The sequence below is a fragment of the Acinonyx jubatus genome, chromosome B1 (assembly GCF_027475565.1).
Source record: "Acinonyx jubatus isolate Ajub_Pintada_27869175 chromosome B1, VMU_Ajub_asm_v1.0, whole genome shotgun sequence".
NCBI lineage: Eukaryota > Metazoa > Chordata > Mammalia > Carnivora > Felidae > Acinonyx > Acinonyx jubatus.
In genome coordinates, this window is record NC_069382.1 from 134344020 (window position 1) to 134368201 (window position 24182).

A 24182-nucleotide genomic window follows, 5' to 3' on the forward strand; every position below is an offset into this window, starting at 1 on the left:
AAAGCCAGCAGGTACAAGTTAGGCTTCAAAATGCCACTGTGCTCTCTCTAAATAAATATTTATAGATTATATTGAATATTATATATATATACATATATATGTGTGTGTATATATATACATATATATGTGTGTATCTATATCTATATATCTATCTATATATATAAATATATAGATAGATAGATAGATAGATAGATATATCTATGGTATAATAAATATACTTGGTCTTTCTCTCTAGTTCCTGGCACAAAGTTCCTAAACTCTTAGAACTTCCTCAGTGATAGGAGTGTCTTTTGTCATTCATAAGGAGCCCCTTTTGAGCACACCTGAGGTTTTGTTAACAAGGGGACTTTTGGAAAGTCCTGAAGGCTGGGAGCTGGTTGCCAGAGGAACCACCCCGTGTGTTATTAAAGGATAGGGACTTTTAGCCCAACATCCAACATCCAGGGAAGGAAAAGGGACTAGAGATTGAGTTCAGTCATCAATGGCCAAGGATGTCATCAATCATGCCTATGTAATCAAGCGTCCACAGTAAAACCCAAAACCACAAGGTTCAGAGAGCTTTAGGGTTGGCAAACACATGAAGAGAGTTTAGGGAGAGTAGGAAATGGAAGCTCTGGGCCCTTTCCCATATATGTTGCCCTAAGCATCTCTTCTATCTGGTTGTTCCTGAGTTACACACTTTTATAATAAACCAGTAAGTAATACAGTAAGTAATATATTTTCCTATGTTCTGCGAACCATTCTAGCAAATTAATCAAAGAGAAGAAGGGGTCTTCAGAACCTCCAATCTACAGCCAATAGGTCAGAAGCACAGGTCATAACCTGGACTTGAATTTAGCATCTGAAGTGGGGCAAGGAACTGTCTTGTGGGGCCAAGCCCTTAACCTGTGGGATCTGATGGTATCTTTAGATAGCAGGTGCCAGAATTGAGTTAAATGATAGGATTCCACATTTTGTCACGAATTACTTGATATGCGGAAAACCCACACATCTGGTTTCAGCAGTGATGTAGTGTTGTAGCGGAGTACTGAGAGTAGAGGTAACACATACAGGAGGAAGTGTGTTTTTTCCTTTGCAATTATATAGTAAAACTTCCTGATGCCTTGATCCCTCTGTTGGCAATCAGTGAACAAGTTGTGAGCTAGTTTTGTAGAATTATCAAGGACTGTCCCCTCCTACCACCACTGGAACCTCACGATATCACAGAATTACTGTTCTGGTTTTAAGGAAAGGGGTTTAAAGACTAAAGCAATTGAGGGTGCCTGGGTGGCTCAGTCGGTTGAGCCTCTGACTTCAGCTCTGGTCACGATTTCACGGTCTGTGAGTTAGAGCTCCGGATCGGGCTCCGTACTGACAGCTGAGCCTGGAGCCTGCTTCGGATTCTGTGTCTCCCTCTCTCTACCCCTCCCCTGGTTGTGCGCTCTCTCTCTCTCAAAAACAAATAAACATTAAAAAAAAAAAAAAAAGACTAACGCAATTCTCTACAATACTACAATGCAGATGAGTGACTTACCCATGGTCACTAAGTGGTTAAGTGGGATAATAACGTGCATAGTGCCCGTAACAGTGCCTGGCAAACAGCGCTATCCACGAATTGGCTGTAATTAAGAGCACAACCAGATGTTCCAGCTGCAGCCTCTTACCATCCCACAAAGCTCACTGCCTCTTGATTACAGAAAAGTCCTCTGAATTGACTGTCACATTTAAGATTTTCACTTGTGTAATGAATGTCCCTTAACTCTGAGTGCGGTTTTAATTTACATTCTTACATTTGGCGTTTGGCGCCCTTTTAGCTTTAAAAAGAAAACACCTGCCCGCGATCAATGTTTTGGTAGGTTTTCCGAGGCTTTTTTTTTTTTCCTGGTACAACTGTTCCCAATAAATGAACACCATCCTTGTTCATTTATTGAGAAAGCGGATAATGGGAATTCCCCTTAACTAAGAAACCGCCCCGAGTTAAAGCGACCACGACAATCCCTACTTCACCATAACTAGAAAGGCTCCGACCGCAACCCCACCCAGTCCGGCAGGCGTGGACCGTCATCCACTGACGTCACTGCGCAAGCCTGCCGCGACCTGACGCCAGAGAACGACCTCAGGCCTGTATGGAGCCACGCCCTCCCGAGCGCCATGCTGGGTGTTCGCGGCGCGGGGCTCGCGCGGGGCCTGCGGGTAATGACGCAGGCGTGGCTGCGGGATTCCGGCGCGCTGGCCCTCGCGCGCGCGGCCGGCACGCCCCGCGCCAGGCACTGGCAGCCTTCTGCCGGGCCGGGACCGCGCACGCGTCGGCTCAGCCTGTCGGCCGCCGCGGTCGTGAACTCGGCGCCCCGCCCCTTGCAGCCCTACTTGCGCCTCATGCGTTTGGACAAGCCTATTGGTGAGTGCGAGCGGACGCACCGCGGGGATGCGGGAGTAGCGGAGAAGCGGGAGTAGCGGAGAAGATGCCAGGAGGCCGATAGTCTCGGAACGCCCGGAGGGGAGGTCCCTGAAGTGGCTCGCGGGCCTTCACATCCCCCTGAATCCTGAGTGCTCGGGACGGGCAAAAAGTTGGCAAAAAGTTGGCCCTTGTGTAAACAGTGAATCGAGCGGAAGTTCCGTTCTTGTGTCCCTTTTTGTGCACAGATTTACAATATCGAAACACGTCCACGTTCATTATGTTTGATCCTTCCTGTAATTCTTTAAGGCTTCCAAAGCAAAAACCTGGAACTGTCATTACAACTGAGGGAAGCAGAGCCAGACCAGGTGAACCTAGTTTTGATGCTGAGTTCTAGTTTTGCCCTCCACCACCCGTAACACAAAAGATTTAATTCAGGTGAATGCAGCAGGTACAGCACTTATGGACCGCCTATCAGCTAACTGTCGCCTCCGAAGATTTCCGTGACCTTCCTATTTAAAATAACATCTGCCACCTCATTCTTTACATCTGTACCCTCCATTTTCCTTCACAATACTCACCACTAACTAACATGATGCATTTATTGGTTGATTGAGTCTCCAATACAGTCTAAGTGCCACAAAAAATGGGACATTTCTGTCTAGTGCCTCCTACATAGCTTGGCAATAGTATCAAACCAATTCGACCATATCACCTAGCCTCAGGGACGGAAAGAGCTATACACACTCACCGCTTTTAAGGAACTCCTAGTCTTGGTGGAAAAAGACAAATTATTGGGTGAGCTGGGAAAGAAGGAGATCAAACGTTAGTGGTACAGATGGCTAAGTGCTGTAGGAAAAGGAGTAATTAGTGTGGATCTCCATTGTTAGAAAGCGTCAAGAGCAAATTGTATCTCAGAGGACAGGTAGATTTTGCAGAGGAGATATCTTCATGGTTGGGGGAAATGTTTTTGCAAAGACTCAAGGGTGGAGAGTTGGAACATCAAGAATATGAGTTGATCTAGAATGGCAGGTGGGTGTAGAAAATACTGGGAGGCGAGGCTGGATAAGAGCTGAACCAAAGAAGGATGGACAGTGGTGAGGGAGGGGCAGAGCTTAAACTCCAGGTCATCTAAGATGATAGCATTTGCCATTGCAATGCAGGGAAATACATTCAGATGCCTGGATGCATTCACCCCACCTTGGCCTAGCCAAGACCCAAATGTAGGTATTCTAGGTTTATGCACTACTTATTTGGGATCAGAGCACTAAGAGTTATGATGATTGGCTATTAAAGTATAAAAGCAAATTAAATAATAGGGACAGTTCTGCCATCATGACCCCTTGCATTTTGGGTCCAGATACAAGTTGATAGGCATAAATTTCCAAGCCCAGGTCTAATCTAAAGCATAACTATAATTCTGTTTTGGTGTCTGACGGAGCTGCAGTGTAGGCTTACAGACATCCAGGACAGATCAACAGCTGCCATTATTCCCATAGCCATAAACCTCTGGCTTTTTGCATTAGTGGCTGACCATCCCACCACATAAGAGGCTAGCTACATAGTTGTTCCAAGTAAAGCTCTGGAATCAGACCTCTTCTTTTCTCATCTATAAAATGAAGATACTGATAATACGGACTTTATAAGGTTGTCATGAAAATTATTTTATATATATATGTGTGTTGAGTCCTTAGACCAATGACTGACATAATAAGTGCTCAAGAAAATGTTTGGCATTAATACCTGAGAAGAGGGAATTGGAGAAGACTGGGGTAATAGTTATGTATGTTAAGAAGATACCAGCTTGCACGCTCTAGTTCTAAATAAAGTGATAATTGTAGGTTTTTTTAAGACAATTTACTAATAGTACTGTGTTGCAATTCATTCAACAGACATTTTTTGAGCCCTACTCTATGCCAGGAACAATAAATTGACAGAATTTATAAGTTTGGTATTTCTTCATTTAAATTCTTCTTTTGTGGGGTAAGTTGTATGTTCATTGTTTTACTTTGCTATAGTTGATTTGTTTTTATAAACCAAAGTGGGTTTCATTGTTTTTCAGAATGGATTGCAGCTTCTTTCAGATGTGTCACAAACTATAGTATTCCAGAAAGTTTCAGCAGGTGGCACTCTTTACACTAAATTGATGGTGTAATTTTTGTTTTACTGCCTCTATGGGTAATTACGTTGTCTTGAAGACAATATGTAATTTAGTAAAGTTCTTGGAGTCAGTTTACACAGGCTTTTTGGTCTGCCCATTCTGCCCACACCTCTCAGAACTTGCTCATTTTATTTCCTCTCCCAGAGAATTTTTCCTTTTCCTACAATAGGCCTTTCTTTCTGTTTGCGTCCTCGTCACCTCTGCATCCTTCTTCATGGAAGAGAGAATAAGGACAGTGTAATAGGGAAGAAAGAAAAGAGCTGTTGCTGAGAATCAGGAGCACAAAGGAGCAATAGGAACTTAAGTGTTTGTAGAGATTTAGGTATACTGAGTTATCACTCAGCATTGACCTTGGACAGACTAGAACCAGACCAAAGTCTACAAACCTAACTTTACATGTCAACTCTGACACTTTTTGCCTTTGTGACCTCGGGCAAATTACTTTTTCTGTGCTTCAGCTTTTGTATTTGTTAAGTGGGTATATTGAAAATAGTGCCTATCTCATAGGTTTGTCGTGAGAATCAAGTGTTCCATGACAGCACATAGTAACAGCTGTGTATTTGCTATTACTGTTTTTATATTCATCATCACTAGTATTGTTTCCTCCTACCAACTCTGAGAGGTAGATATTCTTTCCCCTCATTTGTACTCGAAGAAGACTGAACCTTAAAGTTTAGTATACTTTAGTGTCCAGCATCACTCCACTTATTAGTGGCAGACATCAAACCGAATGTCTGACCTTCCCCTTGATTATAGAAACCCCCCTCATCCATAGGGATGCCCTACTGGTTCCTATAGGTAAGTGCCTATAGTACCTATAATATAGACTGGTGGCAAAGGAAGTCTTGTTCCTGACACGAAATGCTATAGGTGATTACACATCTTTTCTCTCCAGAATTCTTTTTTAAATAGACTCATTCTAATTGCACCAGGAAAATAATGCCTTTCAAGTGGTATTCTTTTGTTTCAGAGTAACCCTGCCCCTCTGAGCTGTCCTGGTAGGTCCAGGAAAAAGGAAGTAGTTCAACCCGTTGTTTCACTTGTTTCACGTAACCTCTCTGTGCATTTGTTTCCTCATCTGTAAAATAGAAACAGTAATAGAGTTTACTCTGTAAGGGTGTGGTTGAGGATTAAATGAGTTTGCATGAATAAAGCATTTAAAACAGTGGCTAACATTTCCTGAACCTGCAGTAAATGTGAGCAGTCGTTGCTGTTGTTTTATAAGGGACACACCCAATATGAGTCAGTCCCAGACACCCTGAACCCGAATTTGAGTCTGGACTCAAATTTCTTGTTTTCAGCCTCTCCTTATCTTTTCTTCTGTGTCCTCCCTGATCCCTCCCCCAGTGACTTGGGTGGCACTGTTTTATGCCTTTACAGGACCCTGTATTTGCCCTGTTTTTGAATTGATCTATTTTGTTGTTGTTATTTGTTTAGTTGTATTTCTTCCTTTTCATTTATAAGCTAGGTGAAGGCAGGAAGTCTCTCTCTTTTAGTCACTGTTGTATTCTTAGTTCCCATATGTGCTTTATAAATTCCTGTAAATGAATAAAGGTTAAACTTATGAAGCATAAATATGATTATAAGCACTTTGTCATTTGGCCATTTTTGTATAGGATCTCACCTTTATTTAGCCACATCCCCTTTTTCTCTTACGTGGCTGAATTGGGAAGGAAAGCTCAGAATTTATCTTAATAGGCACCATAGCCAAACATTTGTTGAAAGACTTTCTTTTGAAAGTAGAATATCAGAGTTCACATGTGAAGTCTCCCATCTGTATGGTCTATTTGGTTTTAGCTTAATTTCATCTAGCTTTTGGGCTGTGTGCCAAGAATGAATCCCATTTGTGCATGTAGCTGCAAAATATTTAAAAAACAGTAGGTTAATGATCTCTCTCCCTCAAGCCTATTTTATTTTATTGTGCTAGCAGCAGTAAAGAAAGTTTTACTAACTTTTTTTTAGAGGTAATGCATGCATATGACACAAAATTCAGAAAGTGCAAAGACATAGAATGAAAACTAAGTCTTCCTCCCCTGTTTCCCAGCCACCCAGTTCCCATCCCCAGAGACCAATATTATTATCAGTTTCTAATGTATCCTCCCTGACATGGTCTATGAACATACTGACATTCAAATACATGTATTTGGTGAGTGGGGGTGAGCACACACAGGGTAAAAATTTTTTGGTTGTCCTCCATATGGGTTGGACCACTTGGTGACCTCATGAGAAATGCGTATCAGACACTTCGGGGTGTGTTGTCAGACTTTGGGTTTTGCCCATCTGACATGTGAAAAATGTTATCTCAATGTAATTTTGATGTGTATTTCTCAAAGGTGATCTTTCATATATAAAGAAGAATCATTTGTAGTTCTTTGTGAACTTTATCTTTTTTGTCTGTTTTTCCATTGGACTAGTGATCTCTTTCCAGTTTCTAGGAACCCTACATCTTGGGCCGAAGATTCCTTTGTGATATGAGTTGTAAATTTATTTTCACGGTTTTGTCATGTGTTTTTGACTTTGTGTTCTTTACTTCTCTGGGATGTAGTGTTTAAAGACAGAGAACTAACTTGAATATGCATCTTTTTTGTCTTTTATCTTTGCTTAGGAACGTGGCTGTTGTACCTGCCATGTACTTGGAGCATTGGTTTAGCAGCTGAACCAGGTTGTTTTCCAGATTGGTACATGTTGTCCCTCTTTGGCACTGGAGCTGTTCTGATGCGTGGAGCAGGCTGTACTATTAACGACATGTGGGACCGGGACTATGATAAAAAGGTAGTTTCTTGGGGCACCTGGGTGGCTCAGTCGGTTGAGCAGCCGACTTCGGCTCAGGTCATGATCTCACGGTCCGTGAGTTCGAGCCCTGCGTCAGGCTCTGTACTGACAGCTCAGAGCCTGGAGCCTGTTTCGGATTCTGTGTCTCCCTCTCTCTCTGACCCTCCCCCGTTCATGCTCTGTCTCTCTCTGTCTCAAAAATAAATAAACGTTAAAAAAAAAAATTAAAAAAAAAAAATGGTAGTTTCTTCCTGGGAAGGAATAGGGAGGCTCCTCTCAATTCTGCAGAGTAACATGGTGGCATCACTTTCCACAAAAAGCAAAGGTTTTTTTTAGTGTACTTTAGTGTACCAGCATAATAAGTGCCATTTTTCAGTTGAATGGCAGGTGTCGCAAAGTGCAATGTACTTCCTTTCTCGACAGGAGCAGCCATGCAGGCAGGGTGTGTACTTCATTTTTACAAAATGAGTTAGAATTTAGAAGGCCAAGGTACGGATGTGAGGAGGGAAGGAAAAGTTCATCCTGAACCTTCAGGGATCCAAAACAACCATCATTCTTTCCTGTAAGATATATATTAGGGTCATGGGCACCTGGGTAGCTCAGTAGGTTAAGTTTCCGACTTTGGCTCAGGTCGTGAGCTCACAGTTTGTGAGTTCGAGCCCCACGTTGGGCTCTGCACTGACAGCTCAGAGCCTGGAGCCTGCTTGTGATTCTCTCTCTCCCTCTTCTCTGCCCCTCCTTCACTCATTCTCTCTCTCTCTCTCTCTCTCTCTAAAAATAAATAAACATTAAAAAACAAAGTTACTTGGGGCACCTGGGTGGCTCAGTCGGTTAAGTGTCAGACTCTTTGATTTCGGCTCAGGTCATGATCTCACGATAGTGAGATCAAGCCCCACTTCAGGCTGTGTACTGACAGTGTGGAGCCTGCTTGGGATTTTCTCTCTCCCTCTCTCTCTGCCCCTCCCCTGCATTTTCTCTCTCTCACTCAAAATAAATAAACTTAAAAAAAATTATTATTCAAGAATAGCAAAATTAAAAGTAAACCACAGAAGAAATATGTGGGATACAAGAGGCAGTGGTAATCAACTACACAGGTGCCTGAGTCACTCAGTTGGTTAAGCCACCGACTTCGGCTCAGGTCATGATCTTACCACCTGAGTTTGAGCCTCGTATTTGTCTCTGTGCTGACAGCTCTGAGCCTGGAGCCTGCTTCAGAGTCTGTGTCTCCCTCTCTCTGCCCCTTCCCCTACTCACGCTCTCTCTCTCTGTCTCTCTCTCTCTCTGAAAAATAAATAAACACTTAAAAATATTTTTTAGGATATATATTAGAGTTGTAACTATTCTATAAATCAAATATTTATTTACTTAAAAAAATTTTTAATATAATTTATTGTCAAGTTAGCTAACATACAGTATGTACAGTGTCCTCTTGGTTTTGTGAATAGATTCCTGTGATTTATTGCTTACATACAACACCCAGTGCTCATCCCAACGAGTGCCCTCCTCAATGCCCATCACCCATTTTCTCCTCTTCTTCACCCCCACCCCATCAACTCTCAGTTTGTTCTCTGTATTTAAGAGCCCTTATGGTTTGCCTCCCTCTCTGTTTGAAACTATGTTTTCCCCTTCCATTCCCCTGTGGTCTTCTGTGAAATTTCTCAGGTTCCACATATGAGTGAAGTCATATGATTTTTGTCTTTCTCTGACTGACATATTTCACTTAGCATAATACCCTCCAGTTCTACCCATGTTGTTGCAAATGGCAGGATCAAATCTTAATTTAAACAAGCCAAGGAAGCCCCTGTTAGCATTTGCTATGATTATTTCTTTTAAAAAATGCAATTTTATTATTATTTTTTCTCCTTAGAAAAATAGTACTTGTTTGTTTAATCTGAAAAATTCAGACAGTACCAAAATAGAAAGTATAGAAAGTACAAGTGTTCCTTATTTCCTCTCCCAAACGCCCAGAGAAACTTCATGTAACCATTTGATGCATTGTATTTCTCTCGATTATTTTCTATGCATACTCTAATGCGTGTGTATAATTATTTCTTTCTTCCTCAACAGACTGTTATTTTCTCAAGGGAAGCGTCCATCTCGTTTGCCTTTTATCTTAGCAATTGTGCATAACAAGTACAAGATCATTCATTAAATCTTTGAATAAATAATCAAGTAAACTTTCAATTTATTTATTTATTTTTTAAAAAGCACTTTATTTATTTATTTATTTTTTGAAATTTATTGTCAAATTGGTTTCCATACAACACCCAGTGCTCATCCCAAAAGGTGCCCTCCTCAGTAAACTTTCGATTTAGAAGAAAGCCATGGTGGGGGCCCCTGGGTCATTCAGTCAGTTAAGCATCCTAGTCTTGATTCCAGCTCAGGTCATGATCTCTCAATTCATGAGATCAAGCGCTGCCTCTGGCTCTGCGCTGACAACACAGAGCCTGCTTGGGATTCTCCCTCTCTCTCTCTGCCCTTTCCATGCACGTGCGTATACTCTCTTGAATAAATAAACATTAAAAAAAAGAATAAAGCCATAATGAATATATAAAGTGAATACTCTTCTATACATTTATGTAAAGTGAATAATCGTCCCTAGTTTGCCTTTCATACTGGTCTGAATTTTCCTTCAGCAGGGCACACCTGTAACGATTTTTAGTTCATAAGAACGGTATCATAATGCATTTTTTAATTCAAAAAAATGTTTATTGAATACTTGCTATGTGTGAGACGCAGTGACAGGTTTTAGGATTGCATGGATGAGAGACAGTATTTCTGACCTCACAATTTCATGGTTACACTACAGCAGCACTATCGTGAGAGTGGTGTCCGCAAGGGAACTTACGGAAGACCACCTACCTCAGCCTAAGAAGCAGAGAGAACTTCTTTCCAGGGGCGTGAACTTTGAACTGTGTCAGAACAAGATGGCAAAAAAGGCTGTAGGGCGAAGGTCACTCTGTGCAGAAGGAACAGTAGATACGGAGGCTTGGCTGTGAGATGAAGTATAAAGCTTAACAACTGGAGCATTGTGGTTGGTGTGTGGCTGGAAGATAGGATAGTGGCAAGTGGCAGGAACTGCCTGATAAACACATTTCTGTCCCGCTGGCCCCATTGGGATAGGTTAGTCCATGCCAGGAGAAGCATGCTTGGTTGATTTGGGGTTCCTACACCTGGTTAGTTTTTCCTTCTGCATAACCATAGGATTGCAGCTTCTGGGATGTATCGCTTCAAAATACTTCTTGAACGTGTTTAGAGCAGCTGATGTCAAAGTCCTGGCTGTAGTATTTTACTGTAGTGTAAAGTTTTGCAAGTGTGAGTTACTCTTGGGGGAAACTGGATAAAGGGCATATGCAATCTCTATATTTTTAAAAACTAGAGATTTGGGGGGGGGTTCTTTTGTTTGTTTTTTAGATAGAGAGAGAGAAAGAGCAGGGGAAGGATAGAAAGAGAGGGAGAGAGAGACTCTCAAGCAGGCTCCATGCCCAGTGCAGAGCCCGATGTGGGGCTGGATCTCATGACCACGAGATCCTGACCTGAGCCGAAATCAAGAGTCAGATGCTTAACCAACTGAGTCACCTAGGCACCCCAAAATGCAGAGATGTTTTTAAAAACCGAATATAAATCTACAGTTATCTCAAAAGAAAAAGGTTAATTAAAAAAATATTCAAACCAACCAGCTTTTAATTAACAAAACAGAACGATTTTAGTTTCCCTTTAAGTGATTTTTTTTCTCCTTTGGTAAAAGGTTATTGATTAGGTATATCTCCCCCATGACATTTTTCTCTGATTAGAAGATTCCAGTTTCTATTTAGTTTTTTAAAAATTTTAATGTTTATGTTTGAGAGAGAGAGACAGAGACAGAGTGTGAGCAGGGGAGAGGCAGAGAGAGAGGGAGACATAGAATCCGAAACAGGCTCCAGGCTCCCTGCTGTCGGCACAGAACCTGACCCGGGGCTTGAACTCAGGAACCGTGACATCAGGACCTGAACCGAAATTGGATATTAACCAACTGAGCCACCTAGGCGCCCTGAGTCCAGATTCTATATAGACATATAACAAAGTTCTTAAATGAGTATTTTACAACTATTAAAGAGATTTTGCTAGCATGACTTAAAATGTTATTGGGGGGTGCCTGGGTGGCTCAGTCGGCTCAGATCATGATCTCAGAGTTTGTGGGTTCGAGCCCCGCATCGGGCTGTGTGCTGACAGCTTAGAGCCTGGAGCCTGCTTCGGATTCTGTGTCTCCCTCTCTCTCTGCTCCTCCCCTGCTCATGCTCGCTCTCTCTCCTTCAAAAATAAATAAAATAAATAAAATAAATAAATAAATAAAATAAATAAAAATAAATAAATAAAATATTTATATATTATAAACAAATATTTTATAAACAAAAATAAATAAAAAAGACATTAAAATGTTATCTGCATCTCTCTTTTGTAATCCAAGTTCTTTTCTAAAAAATTGTTGTTCAATTTATTTAAACTGGAGGAAAAAAAATCAGTTCACCCATTTCTCCCATTCCACTAGGCCTTCGGCCTCTGGCAACCACCAACCTGTTCTCTTTTTCTATGAGCTTGAGTTTTTGTTTTGTTTGTTTTAGATTCCACATGTAAGGGAGATGATACGGTATTTGTCTTTCTGTAGGACTTATTTCACTGAGCATAAAGACCTTGAGATGCAAAATGGTAACATTTTTTAATGGCTGAATTGTATTCCATTTTGTGTATATGTGTGTGTGTGTACCACATTTCTTTTTATCTGTTCATCCATTAACAGACACTTAGATTGTTTCCATATTTTGACCATTGTAAATAATGCTTCAGTGAACATGGGAGTGTATATATCTTTTTGAATTAATGTATTTGTTTTCCCTGGATAAATACCCAGAGGTGGAATTCTGGATTAGAGGGTAGTTCTATTTTTAATCTTTTGAGGAGCCTCCATATTGTTTTCCACAGGGGCTGTGTCAATTTACACTCCTGCCAACAGTGCACAGGAGTTCTCTTTTCTCCACATCCTCGGCGATAGGTGTTATTTCTTGTCTCTTTGTCTCTTAGCCACTCTAACAGGTGTGAGGTGATACCTCATTGTGGTTTTATTTGCATTTCTCTGGTGATTAATGATGTTGAGCATCTTTTCATGTGCCTATTGGCCATCTATATGTCTTCTTTGGAAAAATGTCTATCCAGATCTTCTGCCCATTTTTTATTTGGATTTTTTTAGGTTTTTTTTTTTTTACTATTGAGTTATATATGAGTTCTCTATATATTTTGATATTAACCCCTTATCAGGTACACAATTTGCGAACATTTTCCCCCATTCAGTAGGTTGATTTTCATTTTGTTGTGGTTTCCTTTGCTGTGAAGAAGCTTTTTCGTTTGATGTAGTCCCACTTGTTTATTTTTGCTTTTGTCGCTTTTGCTTTTGGTCTCAGATCCACAAAATCATTGCCAAGACCTGTGTCAGGGGGCTTATTGCTGTGTTTTCTTCTAGGAGTTTTATGGTTTCAGGTCTTACATGCAAGTCTTTAAACCATTTTGAGTTAATTTTGTGTATGCTATATGATAGGAGTCCAGATTTATTCTTTTTGCATGTAGCTGTCCAGTTTTCCCAGCACCATTTATTGAAGAGACTGTTCTTTCCCCATTTTATAGGGAATATACTACAGTCTTGGCTACTTGCTCATAAATCAACTGACCATATATGTGTGGATTTATTTCTGGGCTCTCTGTTGATTTCATTGATCTGTTTTTATGCCAAAATCATACTGTTTTAATTATTGTAGCTTTGTAGTCTAGTTTGAAATCAGGAAGTGTGATGCCTCCAGCTTTGTTCTTCTTTCTCAAAATTTCTTTGGCTATTTGGGGTCTTTCATGGTTCCTTACAAATTTTAGGATTGTTCTATTTCTGTGGAAAATGCCATTAGAATTTTGTTAGGGATTGCATTGAATCTGTAGATTGTTTTGGGTAGTATGGACATTTTAACAATATGAATTCCTCCAGTGCATGAGCATGGGACATCTTTCCATTTATTTGTGTTTTCTTTAATTTTTCTCATTAATGTTTAGTAGTTTTCAATATACAGGTCTTGCACCCCCTTGGTTAAATCTGTCTCTAGGTATTTTAGTCTTCACTGCAATTGTAAATGAGATTGTTTTCTTAATTTCTCTTTCAGATAGTTCATTATTAGCCTAAAGGAACACAACAGATTTTTGCATTTTTTTAAAAAATTTACATCCAAATTAGTTAGCATACAGTGCAACAATGATTTCAGGAGTAGATTCCTTAATGCCCCTTACCCATTTAGCCCATCCCTCCTCCCACAACCCCTCCCATAACCTTCTGTTTGTTCTCCATATTTAGGAGTCTCTAATGCTTTGTCCCCCTCCCTGTTTTTATATTATTTTTGTTTCCCTTCCCTTAGTTCATCCGTTTTGTCTCTTAAAGTCCTCATATGAGTGAAGTCATATGATATTTGTCTTTCTCTGACTAATTTCCCTCCAGTTCCATCCACGTAGTTGCAAGTGACAAGATTTCATTCTTTTTGATTGCCGAGTAATACTCCACTGTATATATATACCACATCTTCTTTATCCATTCATCCATCGATGGCCATTTGGGCTCTTTCCATACTTAGGCTGTTGTTGATAGTGCTGCTATAAACATTGAGATGCATGTGTCCCTTCGAAACAGCATACCTGTATCCCTTAGGTAAATACCTAGTAGTGCAATTGCTGGGTCATAGGGTAGTTCTATTTTTACTTTTTGAGGAACCGCCATACTGTTTATCAGAGTGGCTGCACCAGCTTGCATTCCCACAGATTTTTGCATGTTAAAGGATGAGTTAAAAAGCTTGGCCATGTTGTCATGCTTATCTCATAGTTTCTTAAAAACTCTATATCAATAAAGATATGTTTGTGGCTTGGGTTTTGTTTAGTACATTAGATAATAAGTAAATTACTCATATATTAAATGATAAGTTGAATTACTATTCGGATATATGGGTTAATGTGTTTTTTTGACATATATAATCTGCCAACCATGCAATGAACGTTAGGTCCGTAAACATTAAAATAATCTCAAGGCATAGGTATTAATGATTTAATTTTACAAGATGTGAGCAATCTGGTTTCATAAAAACCACATGGAATATGTTTTGATCATCAAATTACATCATTTTTAGTCTTTTGATGGAGTGCTTGTTTATTTTCAGCTTTCGAATTTAGCTAGGTTAATTATTTTGAATTTAGCTAGGTTAATTAATTATCACCACTAAAGCAACAGTATAATCTGTGGTTACTAGTGTGGTCAGTGGGACTAAACAGACTGTCCTACTAACCATCTGTGACCTTGGAAAGTTACCAAGCTTCTTCTGCCTCAGTTTTCTAAAACAAATGGCGGGAACTTGTGAGTGGCTAGAAGTCAGGGTTGTTGTAAGGATTCAGTGGTGTGATGCATACATAGTTGTCAGAATAGTGTCACATTGTGAGCACTCACGTACTAGCCGGAATAATTGTAACATCCTACAACAAATATAAGACATAAATATATTTCCAACTAAGACTCTAGGGACAAAATCAGAGATAAAAGATCCGATTCTGGCACTCTAACCAAGGTGAGTCATTGTAGCTTTTGACAAACTGTTGTATTGCACAGTGAGGCATGCTTATAAATTGGGTCAGCAAATTTTTTCTGTGAAGGACCAGATAGTAAATATTTTAGGCCCTGTGGGCCATACCATCTTTGTTGCAACTGCTTGATTCTGCTGGAGCACAAAAGCAGCCATATGCAATATGTTAACAATATGTTCGTTTCAATAGAATTTTATTTATGGATGCTGAAATTTGAATTTCGTATTATTTTCACATATCATAATACATTACTCTTTTTTTTTTTTTTTAACTTACTTTCAACTGTCTAAAAAAGTAAAATCCATTCTTTTTACTCATGGGCCAAACAAAAATAGGCAGTAGGCTGGATTTGGCCCACAGGCCGTAGTTTGCTAACCCTTGATATAAATCGGAATCAAAACAAAAATATGTTATATTAATAGTAGCTAACATTTATTACATACTTACATGCTTTAGACACTGCATTTACTGTATGAGGTAGGCGTTCTTAATACCCCTTTCTCCTCTTCTTCTCCTTCTCTCTTTCTGTTTTTCTTTTAGCAGGAAAGTAACCTAAGCCCAAGAGAGGTTAAGTAATTTGCCAAAATTCATACAGCCAGTAGGTGATGGAACACTGGGCTCTTGGATCCCAGATCCTGAGTTGTTCTAACAATGATGACAATTTTGGTTATGTTTTTTTTTTTTTTTAATGGTTCAGTGTATAATAATCACATTTCATGATCTCTACACAGGAAAAGAATAATGTATATTATTTGTCCAAATAATAGCTCTGTCTGTTCATATTCTTACATTGAGTCTGCTCTTTACATTTGGGTACAATTAATATTAGATTATAGACGCATTCTTAAATACCTGGCAAAAGCACTCCCAGTTTCAAACCCAGATAATCTGTCTTCTTTCTGTATTTACATTTGATTTCTAATTGCAGTGCTTCCTGTAATCAAAACATTCACTGCAATTTCCTTTTTCCTGAGAATTATCATTATTATTGTCTCTCCTTGCTCTCTGAAAATTAGGCATATACTTGCTAATAAGCTGGGTAGCTAAATAGCCAGATAAGGAAGTTGCTTTGTTTTGTCTGTTTGGAGATGGAGATGGGAGAAGGAAAGGAAGTGGAATGAGTGGTGGGAATTTTTGGTACTTTTCAAAGCTGTTTTAAATATGAAGTTTTCATTTTTGGCAGTGTTTCCAATGTTGATTTCACTTTTTATTCATATTTTTGCTTTAGTGCTTGCCATGGCCATTCTCTTGATTGCATGTTTAAATCCATGATGGAACCATTACATGAGGCTAAGGTATCTGGTTTTATGTATTAAGGTTGTAAGAACAGCAAGTCGTCCAATAGCTGCTGGAGACATCTCAATTTTTCAATCCTTTATTTTCCTCGGGGGACAGCTGACCTTGGCACTGGGTGTTCTTCTGTGTCTGAATTACTACAGGTATAGTGAATGTCTCTTTCAGAATCGTGTATAAAAATCTCTCTTTTGGAAGTGGAGAAAGTAGAAATAAATAAAATAGAAATATCTTTGTCACAGAATTGTTTATTGGTTACCTATTGAGCATCTGTAAGTTAGTAAGTATAAATAAGTTGCCACATGTTGTAAAATCAGGAATGTTTTCAGTCAAAGGAATTGGAAGAGCAGCATTTAATTTATCCTGAGCCACCATTATACTTTCATTGCATGTTCCCTGGGGAACACACGGCACCTTCATAGCTTTTCCAGATACATACATGGATGTGTGTATATACCCTTATGTGTAATTTTATTTATCCTGACAGTATCTCTAAAGTAGATAGAAGTAATTATACTCATTTTGCAAAAAGATTAATTGGGTCTTTCCCAGAGTCATGTTCATTATCAATGACAAAGGAAAAAAAAATGGAAGAATTCATTCCTATGTCTCTTAAATAGAGACAGAATTAAACTTTTGTGCGTCAGATAGCTGCTTAGAAAGTACTTAAATGAGAAAAAAAAGGACAAAAAGTAAGTGTCACTTTATAGAAACTAGACTTAACTGCATACTTTGCCCTGATAGCATCACGTGAAAATGCTTTTGGAAGGTCTGTCCTGGGAGGGCGGTGTTAGATGAGCTGGTGCCTAAGAACATCTTATGCTGTCATCCTTTTATAGGTGCTTTGTGACCTTGTCCTCTTCTGAGGAGTAGCACCCATCGTGCACATAGGGAGGAGTGTGTTGACTCTGATTCTGTTTGGACATCTCCAGTAATCTAAAACAACATTTAGAGAGGCACTAGCATAGAGTGGGTGTTAAGTTGGACTTTGGAGCCATCCTGCCTTAGGTTTGAATCCTGGCCCTGCTACTGACTGGCTCTGTGACAGTTGAGAAAGTACTTAATCTCTTTGTGCTTTAGTTTCCTCTTCTGCAAAAGCAAGTAGAATAAAACTGTCTGCCTCTTAGGTTTGTTGTGAAGATTATAATGAGTTAGCATATGTAAAGCAGTTAGAACAGCACCTAATGTATGAAAGCACTATATGCATTTTTATTTTGTTTGGTTGTTTTATAATACTTAAAATACCTTCTAATCATCTTTTATCCTAATCAAGGTCCAGGAAAATAATTTTACGTAACAAAATATATAATTTAAGATCAATCATTTCCAATTAGTATTATTACTGTTGTCTTATTTAGCAATTTCTAACAGATGGTGACATTAATCTTTAATGTTTTTTCTTGATTTCAGTATAGCTCTGGGAGCAGCATCCCTACTTCTTGTCATCACCTACCCGCTAATGAAAAGAATTACATACTGGCCTCAATTAGCCTTGGGTGAGCTTGAAATAACTACAAGTATTTCCTTGGATACCCTCAAACTTCTTTGTGTGTGTGTGTGTGTGTGTGTGTGTGTGTGTGTGTGTAATGTGGCAGTGATAAAATGTCCAGTCAGTCATAAAGTTTTCTAAACCAAGAATAGAATTTCATATTTTAAGGGAGGGTAATTAGCCATTTTTATTGGCTAAGAAACCTTATATATTTATTAAGATTATCATCATTATTATTTCCTGAAATGCTTTTTTTAAAATCTGGTATGTCATGAAGAAGAAAATTAACGGATTTGAACTTGGAGGGTTGGGGTGAAAAGCACACTCAGGCAGGAAGGGTTAGTATGTGACAGCTTAGACAGCCCCTGTCTGTGAAGTCTTCCTTAGCCCTCCCAGAGAAAGTTAGCCAGTCTCGCCTCTGGCTCCCACAACACTCCGGAGTGGCACTTCCTCATTTCACCAGCAGTAACAAAACAAGAAGATGCTGGGGGCTTCCTCTGTCTCCCCAGTTATAAATAATAAATGCCTAACAGATAAAGCTTTCTTTGCATGTGGATGGCCCACCACCTACCATAGCACCTGGCACATCACAGGTATTCAATAAATATTTGTTGGTAGAGCAAACAAAAGACAGGTAGGTAAATCAAAATCTATTGCAAAAATACCTTCTACTAGAATAAGCTAGAATATTCCTAAAGGTATTCTAGATGCTTGAACCATTTTTTCAGTGAATAAAAGAAGAAAGGGGGTTTCTGAGAAAAGACCTGTGAGACCCACTGAGTATGAGGTCCCTGAGGGACTTGCAGGTAGAGATGTCGAGCAGACAGTTCTAGGTCCAGTCTGAAGTGTAGAGCCGATCAGAATGCACATAGAGATTTGAGAGTTGTCCGCATGTCGATGTTCGTTTACAGTCCTCAGGATGGGCTTACAGAACGAATAAGTGTTCCCGTCTGTACTCATGTTTCTGTCACTTATGGGGGAAGGAGAGTGATTAAAGGACAGACCACAAGGTTTTGGCTCAGCTAGATCGAAGTTGAAACCCCAGCTTCTACCATTCATTGACTGCCAGGCACCGTGCTAGGTAGGGGGAATGTTCTCGTGAAACCTCCTATTATGGTGATAGTATTTTTTCTATTACCTGTGTTATTTGAATTGTCAATTAACCTCTCTGAACCCGTTTCCTTTTTTGTGCAGAGTAGCTCGTCATCACCACAGAGAGCTGAGAGAATTTCAGGAATCGACCTAGTAGCAAACAGTGCACAGAACCTGATGCGTAGAAGCACTTGGTACATGCCAATGCTCCCTCCCCCCTTTGGGAGTCTAAAGTGTCTTTGCCCTCTCCCTCTGTCTCACCAATTGTAGGGTTGACTTTTAATTGGGGAGCATTACTTGGATGGTCTGCTATCAAGGGCTCCTGCGACCCATCTGTTTGTCTGCCTCTTTATTTTTCTGGAATTATGTGGACGCTAATTTATGATACTATCTACGCTCACCAGGTAAAAAATGTCTTTTTTCTTAACTCTGGTTTAGTTATTATTGCCGTTTAAGAACTTTATGAACCACATTAAAGGGAAAGTATGTTTTCTGAAAAGAAAATCATGCACACTTCTTTGGCACCAACAAGATATTTTTGTTTCCTGTATATGTATGTTTACCAAAGAGATCAACTCTTTAATTTACAAGCATTTAAATTGTATATACTGTATTGCCAGGCACATGTTTAAAAAAAACCTTACAAATACTAGTTTAATCCTCATAACAACCTGGGAGGGAAGGTGCTTTTATTATCCTCATTTTATAGATGAGGAAACATGTGGAGAAGAACCATATCTGTGTCACACAGTTAGTGGATGGCAGAGCTGAGATTCAGACCCAGACAGTCTCTACAGTCTGCACTTCTAACTGCCACATTCTCCTCCCTTCCTTGGAGGCCTCTACCAGGCAGATCTTTTTCCTAGTCGTGTGGGTAGTAAACACTTTCCCATATTTTTTGTCATTACCACTCTAAGACTGCAGAATAATAATCCGTTGATTTAATATGCCATAAATCTTTTTTTTTTGCCATAAATCTTTTTAATAATTTGTCCATTTGAGCCATTTAAGTTCTGAGAGTTTTTGCAATTAAATAATGTTGTTCTAATCACTAATATCTTTATGTGTTTGGGTATAAATTTTTAGGAGTGTATTACTTAAGGAATATAAACATTTTTATATCTTTTGATACTGCCTTTTTCATACGGGTAATAAAAAAAACACCACTTTTGCTTTTCTTGATTTATGTTCTTAATTTTCCTTTTACATTACGAACTTTGAAACAGTTTCTTCTCAGTATTTTTCTGAAATGTAACTGTCTTCTCAATTATTTACTTGAAGAATATATGTTGGTTCGATGGAATGTTTTCTGATATTCCAGTCTGGAATTCATCGTGCTTTCTTTCATTTACCCCTCTCCCCCACTGAGTTTGTATTGTCATGAAGAAGATTGCTAGGTCTCTAATCAGCCTGATTTCCTGAAGTGAAACTTGATTGACAGTTCAGAAGAGATGCCTATACTTTTCACAGTAATGTCTGGAACCAATGATGAGGATATCTGTACTCCAGTTAGATTCACTTCTTCAGTAAAACACCACGCACTCATTCACACTTTGGTACTGCGTGTAATGAAAGACAGTTTGCACCTGAAGGTGCTTACAGTATGAAGGGAAAAACATACGTTAATCCTGCATTTGTTGTTACTTGGATTTGGAAGCCCAAAAGATAGCCTATCAGATAGCTATCTGGGTGCAGAGTTGGGCATTACAGCCTCTGACATCATGTGGCTGTAATCACAACAGTATGTGAAAGTTCTTAGAAATAAAATTGCCGGAAGAGATCGGGCAGGTGGATGGGAGTGTATCACCAGAATCGACCTTTACTTAGAGGATTTGATGGGAGAGGTGAGGAATAAACCACACTAGTAGTGAAATGTGAATAGATGTGGTCAGGTGCCAGTGGAGCGTTTTTCTGCATCTGCGGCTTCAAGATTGAAACTAAAATGTACAAGAAGTTTTTGAGACTTGAGTACTCAGAGGGAAGAAGGAGCTATGTGAACAGTTAGACTTGAGTTTGACTCTAATGTGGTCCGTGTAGAGTTAAAAGTCATTCATAGGGTGGTAAGCAATACAGTGACATGTAGCAATGTATAGAGCTGGAAGATAGTTTTAGCGGTGACATTTAACCTGGATTTGGCCTGCACATTCATTACTGATCAGCCTGTGTTTCTAAGTTACTGTCAGCTTTCACAGCGAATGTCCTTTGAAAGACCGTTTCTTCTGGGGGGGGTGGGGGGGAGGAAGATAAAGACCCTTTCTTCTGGAATTAGATAATGGTGATAGTTATACAACCAGAATGGTGAATTTTGTGGTATGTCAATAAAAACCACACAGTTTATTATTACTTTCTGATGTTAGGACAAAAGAGATGATGCTCTGATTGGTCTTAAGTCCACGGCGCTGCGGTTCCATGAAAACACCAAGCGGTGGCTTAGTGGCTTCGGTGTGGCGATGCTGGGGGCACTGAGCCTGGTGGGAGTGAACAGTGCTCAGACCGTGCCCTACTACACTGCTCTGGCTGCTGTAGGAGCCCATCTGGCACACCAGGTTTGACCGTTTTCTTACGCTTTCCCTCATTGTTCCTTGGGTTATAAATTGTAAAAACTATTTAAACAGAAACAACCTCTTTGTTTACCAAGCAACGTACTTCTTTAAAACAAACAACTACTTGGCTTATACTATCTTGATCCACCCCCTCCCCTGCCTCAACATATCATCTAAAAAAGCTCACTGTATTAGTTTAGAGAAATAATCTAAAACTAAACCTAGATTTTTTTTTTTTTCCCCTCTGATTTTTCTGGAATTACTTCTGATTGATGTCTGGGAAAATTTCAGCAATGTCTGAAGGTTGTGGGTTGAGCTGAATTGCTCTGAAAGCAAACTGATCAACATAACTGTACTTTTAATATGTGGGCTGCTGTGATGGTTAGCAAACTAATCATTCATAGGGATGGGTTCCACTGGCATTAGCAGTCAAGGCCAGATAGTACACAAAGTGCTCACATGTCAGACAGAATTCTGCCTACATAGTGGGAAACTGTCATTTCAGCGTGTTCAGCCATCATCCACAAGCTTATATTGGGATCTACGTTATTTACTTTTGTAAAATGAATGAACCAAATCTAATTTTAATGAAGTAGGTTGCTTGTAAATGGACTCCTTTTTTTGTTCTTAAAATTTTTAAGTTTATTTATTTATTTTGAGAGAGAGAGGGAGAAAGCAGGGTAGGGGCAGAGAGAGGAGGGAGAGAGAGAATCCCAAGCAGGCTCTGCACTGTCAGCTCAGAGCCCAATGTGGGGCTCGAACTCACGAACTGTGAGATCATGACCTTAGCCGAAATTAAGAGTCAGATGCTTTAGAGCCACCCAGGCGCCTCTAAATGGACTCTATTTTTGTATCAGTGTTACTGTTACTTTCTTTGAATGGATTCGAAAAGGTGTTAGCCTCTCTGTAGATGATATGTTTTATACACATCATTACAAGTTACTTATCAGTGTAAACAAGACTTGCATAACATAGTAAGAAGGAAACCAAAACCTAATATCCACAAAGTAAACCTCATGCTGTATCACCTTCATGGTTTTCCTCACAATGAAATTTTAAACGGTAGGAATTGGTGATTCTCCAGAATTCTCTAGATTTCACCATTTTCCTCCTCAGCATTTCTTAGCATCCCCTTTTGCTCATAACGCAGCACTGTGGGGGTTGTCACCATCAATTGAGTGTCTGGCCATATTTAAGCACCTGGATATTAGTGGACAAAGGCAAAAATTACAAGGGCAATTACAAATACTATAAGCAATATTTAAACCCATCTTGAAATTCTAAATTGCATTTGTGGTCTTCTATCCAGTCCTTGCCACAATATTTTAAGATGGACATAGACTTCTAGTATTTGGAAAAAAGGAAATCATGATGATTTGAAGTCTGGAAGCCACATAATAAAGAATATTTGGGGAAATGAGGGATGCTAACGGTTAAGCCTAGGAATGAATAAGACAGGGACATGACACTTTTTTGACATATTTGCAGGACTGCCGTGGAGAAAAAGGAACGTATTTGTTCTAGGTCACTAACAGTAGGTCTAGATTGCCAGATCCCCTTCTCTGTGTGGGGATGGGAAGGAGATTTCCACATGCATGGGGGTATTTTCAGTTATCATAAATAAACTCGGCGAGGTATCCACAGTCATTTAGTGAGTGAGGGCCAGGTATGTTAAATACCTTTCAGTGCTCTAGACAGCCCTGCACAATAGACTTGTCCTTCCCAAATGGGATTTGTTCACCTGCTGGGAACCATTGCTCCAAAGAATAACGCTAGAACTGGAGGGTAGGAATTGTAGGAGGCAGATTTTAGATCAGTGTAAATATTTAGAGCTTTCTAATTAGTTAGAATTAAAAATAATGTGGGTTGCCTTTCAAAGCATTCATGCACCCCTCAAGTGGAAGTTTTTAGGACACAGCGTACATAATACCTAGCCAGTGAGAGATAACAGTAGATTTTTCTACACTGGAAACAGTTTGGGGTACATTAAAGGCTTCCCATTGCTTAAAATCCTATAAGAGAGTGCAATTTTCTTCTCTGTACTGATGTGTTTATTTGTGATGCCAGAAAATTTATATTAAATACTAATGCAGCATTGTGATCTTCTCTTACAGATTTACACTCTAGATATCCACAGACCTGAGGATTGTTGGGATAAATTTACCTCCAACCGAACACTAGGACTAATAGTTTTGTTAGGGATTGTCCTCGGGAATTTGTGGAAAGAAAAGAAGACAGATGAAGCAAAGGAAGGTATGGATAGTAGAATAGAAAATTAGCAAATGAAGTGGATCTAGGAATGTTTAAAACAAATTTTACAAAACACTCTCAGGTCTTGTTACCACATAATTAGATTTGAATAAACAGTCTTGCAATATGTTAAAGAATTAAGAACCACGAGATGAAGACGTAGACCATATTTGCCTGGATTTAGTTCAAGTATTTTCTAGGAAAATCCTTCCCCTGTCTCAGAAACCAGGAACTCTTTAGCATTTGAGTGACCTTGAGTACTTAAGTGGATGCATTCTAACTGCTCATAATTCCCATCTGCAGTACGGTAATGGTAGGAGTTTCGGCACTTTAAAAGACACCTGATTTGTATCTCATCTAAATGAATGAATGTGGGAAAATGGACTTTACTTTTAGGGAAAAATAAAAGCTGGCAAGTTGGGGTTTATTGTGCTTTGTTATGACCTTTACTCACTGCCAAAAGCTGTAAGTTAGGAAACCATTCTGTTTTTTTATATTTTAGGAGAATTTAAGTAAATAAAAGCTTTTATCTACAATATCCATATGGACTTCTGTTGTTACCAGTCTTGACATTTA

General features: G+C 39.4%; 1 protein-coding gene across 1 annotated transcript; it reads left to right on the plus strand.

Moving 5' to 3' along the window:
• Positions 1 to 2089: 2089 nt before the first annotated feature.
• COQ2 (coenzyme Q2, polyprenyltransferase) lies at positions 2090 to 24144 on the plus strand. Its single transcript, XM_027059765.2, has 7 exons — positions 2090 to 2377; positions 7141 to 7307; positions 16257 to 16378; positions 17643 to 17728; positions 19084 to 19217; positions 21171 to 21359; positions 23471 to 24144. The coding sequence occupies exons 1-7, from the start codon at positions 2131 to 2133 to the stop codon at positions 23633 to 23635; spliced, it is 1110 nt and encodes a 369-aa protein (XP_026915566.1). The 5' UTR covers positions 2090 to 2130; the 3' UTR covers positions 23636 to 24144.
• The last annotated feature ends 38 nt before the right edge of the window (positions 24145 to 24182 follow it).

What these genes read in the sequence shown, in the direction of transcription:
- COQ2 (XM_027059765.2), top strand. Translation starts at nt 2,131, where the DNA reads ATGCTGGGTGTTCGCGGCGCGGGGCTCGCGCGGGGCCTGCGGGTAATG. An exon ending in GCGTTTGGACAAGCCTATTG is followed by an intron (nt 2,378 to 7,140) that starts GTGAGTGCGAGC and finishes ATCTTTGCTTAG; the next exon opens with GAACGTGGCTGTTGTACCTG. An exon ending in CTGTGTCTGAATTACTACAG is followed by an intron (nt 16,379 to 17,642) that starts GTATAGTGAATG and finishes TCTTGATTTCAG; the next exon opens with TATAGCTCTGGGAGCAGCAT.